The 14,021-nt window shown below is 35.8% G+C and overlaps 1 protein-coding gene across 1 annotated transcript in view; it reads left to right on the forward strand.

Annotated features, from left to right (window-relative positions):
- TRDN (triadin) overlaps positions 1-14,021 on the forward strand; it is a 199,601-nt gene that overhangs the window by 56,796 nt on the left and 128,784 nt on the right. The window contains exon 12 of the mRNA XM_075707713.1: positions 13,192-13,263. Within this exon, the coding sequence (XP_075563828.1) occupies positions 13,192-13,263 (72 nt within the window). The remainder of the gene's footprint in view (positions 1-13,191; positions 13,264-14,021) is intronic.

The raw sequence follows: 14,021 nt of genomic DNA on the forward strand, positions 1-14,021 counted from the left end.
AATTAAGAGTGCTAATCATCTCTTGGGTATTTGGTCATAACGTGGCACCCTTGTTTCCCGCAGGCATACTGTATATTTATGGTCAGATTTTGTTTTCATTTTAATCATTTGGAAGTTTATTTTACGTGCACAGTTTTACTATGTTCTAATTTTGGTTAAAAAAACTTACATTTCACAGTACACTGGACTCACTACTGGCTGATCTTTACAGTTACCTAATTGACAACAAAGGTAGTGGGAGCACAGATGTGATATTATTTTCAATTTAGCCTATCTAAAATCTTTGCACTGAAGCACCCATTTACCCTATGGAGCTTATACCACTACATGACTGTTTCTAATAATAGCTAGACTGCAAAGGAACGTGACCATACCATTTCCTTTCATCAATTTACCCTCATATGTTTGTTGTGTATTTCCATGCCAGGGTCTAAAAGCCAAAGTGACGTAGACGATTTTGCTAATCTTATACTCTTGGAAAAATATTTGCCTTGGAGAAATTCATCAGGATTTCTGGCACATTTACATGGCAATACTGTATCCTATAGGGTAAAACAGTCATCCCACCTTATTAAAAAATGATCGGAGTCTCACCCTTTGCACATATGCTCATGAAAAAAGAAAGAAAGAAAAAAAAAAAAAACCCATAGACAGTTAAGAAATTCAGGCAAATTGTAGTAAGAGTCCGAAGGGGAACCCTACAGTCTGTTTGGTCCCAGAAAGAAGTGGCAGACTGAATGTCCTTCAAATCTACAATGTTCTTCCAAGGCTTGTCTCTTCTCTTCCATTCTCAAGAAGTATTCAGTCAAAGAACCAGGATTATTGTTATTACACAATGTGGTAAGAGAATTCCAAGACATTGTCAGTATGATACTTGCCATTTAACATCCAAAAAGATTTATGGAGGTACTGGTATAAAAGTATATCAATATTGCAAGATCATGGAGTATATTACTGCAAAAAACCTGAGAGCATTAAGTGCCTAATTTTGAAAGTAAAAATGCCTGTGTTTGCTGTGGGTGGGCTGTAGCACTGGAGTTAAATACTTGCCCTCTGCTGTTCAGATAGCAAAACGCTTTAGGCTCTTGAACTATTTTTAAGTGTCACTCCTACTTGATTAAAGACTAGGATGTGTTGTGGATATGTCAATGACAGGGTGTAACTTTCCACCCTGTTACATTACATTTACATGGGGACAACTTTGATACCAGTGTAGTTTCTCTGGGGACATATTTGATGCAGTGCAATTAAAAAATCAGTCATTAAAATAAGAAAGTAACATGTTATTTGCTTCTTGTTTGGAGAAATTCAGCATGAAAAACTGTGGACTGAGTTAGAGGTTTTCACATTCGAGAGAGAACGCTAGAGAATATTATTTTTTTCTATGGAGAGATGCTTTCTGATGCTACCTGCTCAACAGCCTTCTCACCTACAGTAGAAAACAAGCAAACCAGATATTTGTTTTAGTGAAATGCTAAAGGAAGAGTTTGGGACCTGTGAAACTTCCCCAGTTTTACTTTTTAAAGAGGAAAGGTACCTAAGAACTAACATGTCTTCTCCCTCTGAGGGCAGTACTGTACCCCAAAATTTGCAGAGACTTATCTGGGTTCATCTTCAGCTGTCAACTGAAGTTGACAGCTAATTGTCCATCAGTTTATAAAAAAGTTGTTCATATAACAAAACATTTGTCAACACATTTGTTTCTGCTGATGACATAAATGGAGATGATTGAACAACACAAGCATTTATTCTTCTAGTAATCTCCTGGGAGAGTTCTGAATACTTTTCAAACAGTCTGAAAGAAAAGAAGTAATGAAGAGTAATTTTAAATATATGTATGAGAACTGAAAATTAAGGTTTAATTACTGAAAAAATTCTAACTAATTTATTAATATGCAATTCTCACAATAGTTTCAGCTGTCATTTGGAGTCTAATTACTGCTTCTTTACATTTCTGTTCAGTTATATAAAACTATGATAAGATATCCACTGATGTAATTTTAACAAGGTTCTTGTCTATTACTCCCCTCTCACCCCAAAAGCTGTGTCTATTTGGTCAAACTCTGAAATGACATTGATCTCCTAATAGGGACGTTATCAGCACACAATCCTGACACCATCCCACAGAGGCAAACCAGCTATCCATTATTCCCTGTTTATATCATCCCACCGTGAATCAGAGCCAGATGCTGGCACACAAAGCTGCATCTGTCAACACTCTTATGGCACTTTATTGTAACTTTGCCAAAAAGATTTCAAACAACTTTTACTCTCTCAGAAGCAGCTACCCAGGGAATGTGTGGTATTCTGTTTCTGTAGAGAGGAACGGATCTCTTTCTTTGATAGTTCACTGTAAGCCACTCTGAGGAGTCAGACTTACGAGATACAAAAGAAAACCAAAACCTTTGCTGGTGTAAATGAGTCTAAAGCCTTCATTTTAATGGAAATAAACCAATTTAATCTGTGAAGGCAGAGAGACTAGACTAAAAAAGTATTCTCACACTTGTAGTATATTTTATTACTACTAATTCACATTATAACCATTTCAAACAGTTCAATAATCAAGTTTCAAAATCAAGGGTCATTTCAAAAGATTCATTAACAATGTCTGAAAAAAAGCTATTTATGTTGTGGAAGATCAACAAAAGACTTTAGTTTTGAAAAGTAAGCTATTTAGGAAGTGAAGGAAAAAGTTAAATGCCAAAAAGAGAGCTAATAATAAATAAATTTAGTTTCATATTAAAAAGGTAAAAATAAATTTAAGCAGTGACCTTGTAAAATAGTTATTACATCTAATAACTCATTGTCATCATTGATTTCCAGCTAGAATTATTACAACAAATACTGATATACCAACAAGCAGTTAAAAATTTAAACATTATAGAGCTACACAATCCTTATTCAATACTCAATATCATTGTCAGAAGTGAACTCAGTGTGAAAAATATTTGCAGAAAATTATTTAAGCCAAAAGTAGTTTTATCCATATTTTTTGCGGCATAGTTGGCAAGGAAACAACTCAGAAACCTGAAAACCATAAGTTCCAAATGTCAGCCTATAAAAGCATATGTTTCTTTCTTAGAGCTTGGATGGCTTCAAGTATGGGGAAAAACACAATTCTCAAAAAAAAGAGCCTCCTTTTCAAGCCTAGATTTATTAGCTTTTAAAAATCAATATATTGCAAAAGAACCCAGACAATGATTATGTATATTGCAGTTTTTGCTGACAGTATTTCTATTTGGAACACACATAGGATTAGTTATTTAAAGGGATGGGATACAATAGTTGATAAAGCTGAGCATTATAAGCAATGTTGGTAGAAAAGACTATCACTGAAGTCAGCTGCATATAGCGCTGCCAAACCTCAGCTGGTAGGGTTCAAAACTTGCCATGACAGATTGTTCCTCTAGTAAAGATGATTAGTTTAGGCAAAATGTTTCAGCCATTTCCAAGACTTAGAAAGATATTTTATGTTGAACATTTAAAATTTGTCTCCTTCTGTCCTTCCCTTTCAAATGTTCTAAGTGTTCCTGGACTAGCTAAAAGCAGGACTTGCTAAAAGGTTTGATTTATTTGTTTCACAGGTTGGAACACCTGCTCAGTAACATCCTGTTAGCAAATAGTATAGTCAGAAGGAGTTCAGGATTATCTACGTGGACCCACGTATATGTACTTCTTTGTTTTGCCATTTTCTAATGTTGCAGAGCAAGCTTGACCTGTAGAAAGATTTTGGTGTTGTAACACTGAGCACTACAGAATCTATATTTTAAACACTTACCAACCTAATAGTCTCTGAAGACCTTAACCAATAGTTTAATCTCCTTACACAATGCCTGGGAAACCATAAAGGCCATCATGGAGCTGCTTAAGTCAACCAAGCCAGGGAACTGCATCTTAAATGCCAATCATTTCAGGAAACTAGGAACCTTACAGGGGTTGCAAGCGAACATCTGTCTTTGACAAGACATGACAAACCACAGTCTTCTCCTTCAGTTAATTGTATAAGCCCAGGTTACATATCTCTAAAATATATATATTTCTATAATTGTAAGTGAGCTAATAAATGCATTACCTTCAGAAAATACTCCTGGAACTGTCTCAGGGAAGTTAACCACCATACAATGAGTCTCTCGCAACTTTAATAGAAAGTAAAATAGTGGAGATCTATGCAAATGTGCCTTTAAACACCTCCTGACACTGAATACACTGAAACATTATGAAGAAGGAAAAATGTGTACTGAAGGGCTCCTGGTTTTCTTCTGAATTTTTCATTAACAAGGCAAAGCCTATAGCTCCCTGTGGGACTGAGAGAAGTTACTTTCCTCATCCAAATATAGATTCTCTGTTGTCTCTGCTGACAAATTATGAAGCTCAGTTTTAACAACAGAAACGGTACCCAGTCACCATACCACACTGATAAAAAGAGCGTAGACAGGATCTACAAATGCTTTGACAAGACACATTCCATCATGAAGCATTTCGAGCTTAGCGATAGTTCCTCTCCTCTTCTGCTGTGAGAACATGCAGTGCAGAGGGCAGAAGAGTGTTCAGCTGTGGCCTAAGCAGCACGTGCTGTCTGTGCCTTGCTTATGTCCACTTCCTTCTGCATCTAGTCTGCAGCCACTGTGACAGCCGTGGCAGATCCATTTCTTTCGCCATTCTCTGTTCTGGCACTTCTTTCTTTTGCCATCCACTTTCTTTCTGCATGTATCTGCTTTGTCAAAAAAGACATGCAACTTACTGACATATACCTAAAATGAGGCAAGACTAATTTATTTTTTTCTTCATCAGGAAACACTATTCTTCCCTCTGGTACTTCATTTTCCTTCCTCTTGTTTCACTTTGTCCTTCAATACACTCAGTATTATCTGACAGAGTAAACCACACATAGAGTTCAAAAAGCATTCTATGCCCACACACATTAAACCTAAACAATGCTTTTTTTTTTTTTTTTTTTTAGTTAAGCTTGACAACAAAATCCTTTCTCTCTATGTGATATTCATTCATATAATTGCTGGGGGTTTGGAGAGCACTGTGTTACTAGGCAGTAGTTACAGTGTGAAAAATCATGCACGGCTCTTGATTTTAGTCCTGGAATATTTTGGTGGCATGTAGTGTCATCTTTATGTAGAACTGCAAAATGAGATGTTTGCAATTCATTGCACCTTGCTTACATACCCAAAAGTTAATTGCCAAACTTTAACCTTTAGCTGTCTTTATAGCCAATGGTATGAAATGGAGGCCTCCAGAGGACAATTTCATTCTAAAAGAGATGCCTAAGATAGAAAAGATGAATCACCCTTTGAAGGTACCAATTTCTCTCCATTGACTATAAATGGATCCCTTGGGTGACCTGTCTAGATTTAACTGTCTAAAAGTTAACTTTTAAATGTCTGGTTGAGAAAGAGCCTACATACATTCAAGAAGTATGCTAAAAATGTGCAAGCAAGGATTTTGCTCAAATGAAGACTTGAAATGACAAGTTTTCTATAAGATTTCAAATGGTATTATCAGGAACAGCTGTTGGCTCAGTCAAGAAACCAGCAATGCCACTCTGAAAAGTATGAATAGCAATAATAGTATTGCTATAACATTGTGGGAATGAGAGAAGGGGAAAGGAAGAAATGTGGAGGGAAATATTTTCTTGAATACAATATCGAGGATATTCCCTGTCCAAATGTGCCAAACAAAAGAAGCCTAAAGATTTTTAGCATCAGAACAAAATGCCAGTCTTTACAGCTTGCACTTTCACAGAAGTTAAGCTTTGGAATTTTTAGTTGCTGTATGCTTATGACATTAAATTTCTTTTTTTTTTTAGACAATTTCTCTTATATCCATTTATAGGTGGAATAGAAAGGCATGGTAAGTTAAGTCAGTTTCCCAAAAATCATAGAGGAGGCCTTGAGCACAAGGGTTGGAACTCATGACAGTGAATCCCAGGATTCTGTCCTAAAAATAACGTCTTTATAGGAAAGAGGATCTTTCCTCGGAAAAGGAAAGGGAAGGAAGAATCAGAAGTTACCAAAATATGGTTGCTTTAAAGAAATCATTATCTCCAGTATTACAGGTTTTTTGTTCCAGTATTTCTCATAATTATTCCTACCCTTTATGCAAAACCAGTGGTTTTATTTGAAATTGTTTAAGCCTGAAACAGTTCAGGCCATGAATCCTGTCTTGCTGTAGAAACCACAGCTGCTGAGGAGTACGCATCAAACCTATCAGTATATGTTTTAAAGGGTGTAAATTTTAGCCTCAAAATTCAATTATCTTTTTTTTTTTACTTTCACTATGTCATAATCTTGTAATTTCCAAAAATATTACAGCCGTGGTACTTTTAGATGAAAGAGAAAGCTCACTGAGTTTAATTACACAGAGCCTAACCTTCAAAGGTATTAGATACTTAACGCCTGCCTAATACTTAGCTCTCATTGATTTCAGTGAGAGTGAGGAACAGGAGTTAGTAGCCAACACCTCTGCACTTTTGAGCCCTAATCCTGATACTTGATCCAATAAAATCTCTCAGTTCTTTTCCCTCTAACTTCAAACTGCATTATTGAAATTCTAACTTCAGAAAAAATGGTTATAGATTCACCCTCTTAGGTGATTGTCAAGTATAGACAAGACAGGTAACATAATCATTAACTTCTTGTTTCTCTCATTCTGGCTAAAAGATTCAGAGAGGTGAAAAACTTGGCTTGTGGTGACAGCTACTTGGATACAGTTGGACTTCCAGTGATGTCTATATTAAACATATTCATTATCTGCAAATATCTCCAATTGTGAGGGATTATATATCTGTAATTTTATTTTATCAATACTAAGCTGGTTTTGTTTAGCAAGACCTGGCATATGCACTCTTTCTTGAAGACAACATAAAGTCTTAGCATTCTTGAAGTGATGTCTAGATAGCTTTTCTGACTTTAGCACTGAATGTTTCTGAGATGCAGTTGGACTAATGACAGTTGAAATGATGCTATGTACAGATAAACCAAATACAAATAACTCACAAATTACTGAGCAGTGATCCCATGGCATAGTCAGTGTCTATCGCCTTCCATCATAACAGCTTATCAGTTCCCTCCATTCTGTTTAATTGTTAGCAGCAAGTATTTAATTGCCGTGTTTTCTTTTCTCTCTTTTAATTATTTTCCTGTGGATATTTCATATGGTGAAAAGTGTGCTTATATACCAACTCCTGATATTTATGTTAATTATGCTAGGGATCACTGTATATGATACCAACTTATTAAAGGCTATTTGGGGAGAGAGAGGAAGGCTGAATATGTCTTTTCATTTTATAAACTGCTTTTACAGTCCTTTTGCACTCCAGTACGTAGCAATAACTATAATAACCCATCATTTCCACACAATAACCCATCATTTTCACTGTCCTAGGACTTAGTTCTTTGAGATCTGTCTTTCAACATTTCTAAACATAACATGTAGGATTATTTTTACCTGCTAAATGCACATGATAAATAATGGGAGGAAGTGGAGACAATTCAATTCAATTTTCAATTTTTTCAATTCAATTTTCTTCTAATGCCAGAAAAGGCTGTGTGACTTCTTACTGAATGTGTAATAACAAAACTGTTAAAACTTAACTTTTAACTCCTTAAAGACTTCAATCTTCTGAACACAAAAATTAGAACAGCTTTCACAAGATATGGATTGAGCAAAAGAGGGATTTGGGAGCCTCAATATGATAAAAATCTCAGGAAAAGAATTCTCAGCAGATATATTGTTGTAAATGGATTTAACTGCACAGCTTTGTCATGCAGCTAAGATACATTGCATACATTTCTGGTTGGGACCAAAAACATCAGATGTAGGTTAAAACAGAAAAAAAAAACCTATTCATAGCTCTATCCATGCCTCTCCTGCCTGCCTAATTTGTATACTTGTTATGCACACTTGCATTGTGTGAGATACAAACCCACAGAAAAAGCAAAAAATATCAAACAAATTCCCAGCTGTGATTTTAATAGGATTTGGTGGCTGAGTGAAAATGTACTGACTAACTGATGTTCACACAACCTCCAGGAATCTGCGCCAATGGAATCTCACACCTGTTCAGCTACCAAATCAAGTAGGGCTAGAAAAAGCATTTTCTGTTCAGAAACATCACTAAATAAATATCTATATGCATTTGTGTGTATATGGGCATCCATATTTATACACACCCTTGTGTGTGCACATATATATAGCATATTTTATTTAGGTATAAAAGTATATAAATATATGTAGGAATGCTTCATCAAAAACAAAGGATGAACTCAAATCACTACATATTAAAAATAGAAGAGTATCAGGTTGCTGCTACATTTTGCTTGGTGCCTTGAGAAGGGAAATTTAATCCTTTCCCCTACTCCATTCGAAAGAGCATTTAGATTACCAGTCTTCATCTATCCTTCCTACACCTTCACCATTAACCTACTGGTCCCTGCTTTTAGCTTAATAGATGGATGGCCTCCCAGGGCTGTTAGGTTATTTACAATAGGCTTGGTTTTGTTGTCTGTGCGTTGAGGGAGGAGTGTCTTTCAATAATGTGTTTTACACATAAGTTAGACACTATGTAGTGCTCCGATATTATCTGTGATATTTTTAATGTATTTCAAACCCAAGTGGAACATATAGATAGATTGGGCATTATCCATGTAATCTCTCCTTAAGGTCACTTCCTTAAGGTCAAAGTGGGCCAGCTGCATCCCACTGTCTATTGGGAGTGGTCCCTGGCCCTTGCTAACTCCTGAACTGAGCCAATGAGTTTGAGACATTGCTAAATGGTACAAGTCAAAATTGTCAGAGGCTATGCAAAAAATGTTGCAGGATATGTCTGTCTAAATTCCAGACCCCAGTAACATTCGCAGACACCATTTAATTTACTAGTGTACACAAAACCATTGTGTTATGATGTGTTCCTTTGAAAGATTGCCTGCTTGGGGCACCTGTATTTCAGTTCATTCCTTCTCCAAAATGAGAATTTGCATTGTTCAAAACAGTTACACAATCTCACCTCTTGATCCTCAGCTATTCTTTCTTAATGAAAAACAGTTTGCTCATAGTTTTTCATGCACACATACTAAGCAGAGAAACCATGCCTTAGAAGAGTGACAGTCTAATGTCTGAAGAGTAACAGCTGATAACAAGGGAGAGGCTCATCTTTAACTTCAATCAACTTACATGTCAAAACTGGAAGCCTGGACAGAACAGTGGGACTCCATTAAGATTTCAATCCTCTAAAAGCATAATTGGCAGTCTTACCTCATTCTGCTGATCCATGTCTTGTTCCAAGCTTCATGAAACATTTGATTTGAATTTACTTTTTGCAACAAATGACTCTGCAAAGAGCACGCTTACTTTATTTCAATTATTTCTACTGTCATTAGGGAAAGATGTCACATCTGGGCAGCATGAGATTTATCTGAAGACATTTTGCTGCGTTATTTGAGAGAGCCTGTAACAAAGTGCTTGGTGCTGTTAGATTGTAGGATTCCTGCTGTTCAGATAACTGGTATATGGGTATGAGGAAGTGCACAGTCATAGGAACAGTGTTTCCACATAGTGCTTTCTGTGTGGTATTATTTCTCCCCATATCTAATTGGAATATTCAGCCATCTACAATGCCTTTAGTTGTTTAATAATAACAACCATTTTAGAAAAATTTTAGAAGTATGTTCTTTTATCCCACCATTTTTGATTTAGAAAGATAAATTTAGAGATTTTATCTATGTCAATTAAGGTCGCTGCAGACAAATTGAATTGGGCAGACCAGGGAAGAAAGAAAACCCACATGATTTGCTGTTATCATAAGAAATCAATTTATCCTCAGTGCTCGGACATGACATTTTTGACACATATAGAAAGACACTTCCTAGATTGAGAGAAGAAAGGTAATTAAAGTTTGTCTTGTATTCCTTATCATATAATATAAAATCTAAAATATCCATTAACCAAGTCAGAATTAATTTCCTCATGACATCTCAAGTGATTTAATAAACACCAGTGACAAAAGTTTCACAGAGCTTGAGGACTGTAGCTTATTTTCAATGAAGTATTCATGTTACCATCTAGTTTCTTAAACCTTCTGCTCATCTTTGCAGTGTATTTCTTTCCTTTCAGGCAGTGGAGGAAGCTAGTTATATCTTAACATGACACTTTTTCTCCTGGTGAGCACATTCCCATGAAGTTAAAGTCAAAACATTTCACTATTTTGGTTTCCATCAGCTGTAATTTGTTGTCAGATAGATTTTTACAGTATCATATACAAAGGAGATACCTGTAGCACAACTGCATGGGCAGATTAGGCATAGAAATGTTGTAGCACAACTGCATGGACAGATTAGGCATAGAAATGTATGCACATTTTTGTGTTTGCAATTACGTCTTTTGAAGCAGTCAAACCTTAACAAAAAAAATTGTCAAATGAACCTTTTCTGTTTATCTCATAGTAGAAAAATAAAGTCTACATTCAAAATGAGAAGCAAATAAATATGCAGACACTAAATTTCAATGCTTCTCTGTGGCTGCATTTTTAAAGCAGAAAGATAACTTGATGTCCAATAATAGTAGTGGTACTCTGGATAATGACTTCTCATGATACATGGACTAATCTGATTGCCCAGATCATTAAAAACATCTTGCCTGCCTCTCATTTACATCATGGATATGTGTCCAACTGGCCACTGCTGGAGTCAAGGTAGTAGACACCATTAATTCTAATGGTCTGGTCTGCTGAAGCCAATTCCTCATTTCTGTTTATGAGTTCTCTGTGCTGCAGAAAACCACTTGTCCTTTATAACTTACAGAGACAAAAATGAAGAGAAAAGAAATTTGACTTGGGATATCCCCTTTAACATGTTTCATCAAAAGAATGGATAAAATATTTATTCAGCTACTGTCCTTTGCATTCCCTTCAAAGTGAATAGAGAGACATTTAATAACACATGGAAACAATAAAGAAGCTTTTTATCAGAGTGGATGGGAACCTGCTCAGAACAAACATTCTGGCCTAAGGGAAACTTTTTGATCTGTGAAGCTTAAGCTTTTGGTGCTTAAAACACTCTCATATTGGATCATGTGGTCAATTTGCATGAAATAAATGATTTGCTTAAAACTTCTAAAACTATAAAATAGAACTTGACAAGTCATTAGCAATAAGTGGTATCGCACTGGCATTATACTAGCTAACGCTGGTGCAATCATTAGAAAACTGCTGCTACAGCAAAGAACAGGAAGATAATGGGGCCAGCCTATACTTTGACCTAGAGGTGTTAGATCATTGCTCCACACAGTAGATTCCACACAGCAGACCAAATTATTGACTATCCTTCTTCATTACTGATCTACTCAACATTCTGAGCCACTGCCCTTTATCATCTTTCACACAAAACAATTAGTTCAAGTTATAAAATTTGTCACTTTTTCCATCTAGGGATTGGTGATCCAGTTTAGGCAAAAGCAAAGACAAGAAAAAAAAGAACTAAACTTTAGTCTAAGACTTTAATCAAAATTAGCAGAAAGAATAAGATTATTTACCCATTCATCACTAATTTTCATGTTGTTTTTGCTTTCAATCTGAACTAGGAATTCAAGTAATGACATTTCTATGTGTTGACAGAGGTTATGGATATAACTTTTTTATTCTGGTTGGCAACAAATAGTATTCAGCATCTTGTTAGCTCAGTTTGCAATTTCAAGATGATTTTTTTAAAGATATAAAGTATTTGGAAAGTCATGGCTAGACATCTGGATTCCTGAAATTTGCCTACTGTTCATTTTAAGGCTAGAGTCATTCTGTGATGAGCTTGGTAAATATCCACTTGTGATTATTGCCAAGACAGGAAGTACATGTAAATCCTAAGATTTTTATAATTTGTTGCACAGCGCCTTCAATGCATTGATTTTGTCAATGTGTCAACATTTTGCCAGTGGCTCAGGCATGTGAGTCAAGTTTGAGTGGCTCTGTGTGTGATATTTTATACAAACTACTGGATGAACTAAACTACATGCTTGCAAATTATTTGCCTGCAATCGTACATATGTTGATGAGATGCAATAACATTAAGACCACAGTGCTCAAATCCTACTGCTGTCTTCAAGATTATGTTTTTCTCATCATTCCCGATGAGTATATGTACCTTTGTAAAATGAGAGGGGTAAGTATGATACTGCAGTTTCCAAGGCTCATTAAGATCTTAATTTCTCTTCTGACTCTATCACCAAGCATGAGGCATGGCTTTGAGGTTCTGATGTGGAGCTGGGGGTGAGATTTAACAGCCTGATTGCATGTGGACTCTGGTGCAGTGAATGTATGCTGGTTCATATGACTGAATTGGTATTCTATTTAACTACTTAATTTTATTTCACAGGTCACAACAAATTGTGCTTTCCAAATAACAATGACATGATAGTTACTGAGTATAAATGTCAGAGAAAGAAATTAAAAGGAAATAAGGAGACTGCAAACAGTTGTTATAAACCAGAAAAGAAACATAAGTAATACAAGAGTGCAATAGATCTGGTTTTGAACCTTTAGGGAAATGAAGTGAAAAATATTTTGGATAAAGCACGGTATCTGCACATAGGCTAAGACAGCACAGAAAGTCCCAGTTCTATACTATGAGAGAGTACAGTTCAACACTCTGAGAGAGTAGAGGTGTTTCAGTCAGCAGCTGGAATCAGAACTTCGTCAGTGTTTACAGTGCATGACCTGGTTGGTATTGGCTAATGAAGAATAATCCTTAAGGATAAGAAACATAATAATTTTTACTGGTTTTTCAAGAAGTTCCTAATAAGTGGACTTGAGGGAACAACTGAAGATCATTTGTTTGACAGAAGAAAATAAGCTTTTACTATAGAAGGGGCACCATGAATATGTAACCTTATTATCACAGTGTTATACTTCAGAGTTTTTTAGTCTAATGAAGAAAAATAGAACTGTAAGCATTTCAGCATATGCTTGAGTCACTTGGACTTCATTGATTTAAAATGTGTCTCTTCAAAATAAATTATTTTATTTGTTGAGAAATACATTTTCTTCCTATGGTGTTTGGAAGATAATAGCTTTTATGCACAGTGCAATATTTTAAACATGAACAATTCTGAAGGGAGCTCAGCCTCCCAGTGAATCTGCTCATCTTGTTAGTGAATACATTTTCTATGCTTCTTAACCTGTGTACTCATGTGCAGGACATAAGGAAATGGTACCACCTCGTCTTCTTCTAGAACACAGTCCAAGAAAGAAACCAGCAGCTATTGAAGGCAAGTTTGAGTTTTTTCCTCCTTTATTGGCTCATACTCATTAACTTGACTCTGTTCTAAAGAATTTTGTTTATAGATACAACCTATATTACAAAACTGATCAAACAATTAGGCCTGGGACATGAATGGCACAACCATATTTGCATGACAAGACCTAAATATTCCTTACAGTAGTCCCACAGATGGCTCAGGGGATTTCCTCAATGAAACAGATTACAGGATCGAGGCCCAATCTGTAAAATGCTTTGGATGATGTTCAGCCATCTAAGTTGCCATCTAAGTGTAAACATAATCAACATTATCCTCTAAATATACTTTGGATTACTCTTTCAGCTACTGTTATCCAGTAATGTTTCTGTGTGTTATCTGCAAAAATGAACACAATATTTCTGGCTCTGCATTTATCAACCCCATTCCTATTGTTAAAACCACTGAAAGAAAAATACAAAGTCAGATCATACCTTCAGAAGATGAAAACATAACCCCTGCAATTGAATTATGTTGTTTACAATCTAATCATATTGGCAAAATCATTGAAATATGCATTTTAATTTTAAAATGGACTATGCCCGATGACTTAAAACTACTACTGCAATACTTTCTTGGTGGTCTCTCCACCATACAGTTTAATAGTACTAAACACAAGTCTTTTCATTTAATTATATAGCAGTTTTCATATAGTACTTCGGAGTCATTCAGTCACACCATGGCACTTGCTAATCTGTCTCGTGGAGGTCTTAGTTCTGTGTTATCCAGAA

Source organism: Pelecanus crispus, chromosome 3, assembly GCF_030463565.1.
Source record: "Pelecanus crispus isolate bPelCri1 chromosome 3, bPelCri1.pri, whole genome shotgun sequence".
Taxonomy (NCBI): Eukaryota; Metazoa; Chordata; class Aves; order Pelecaniformes; family Pelecanidae; genus Pelecanus; species Pelecanus crispus.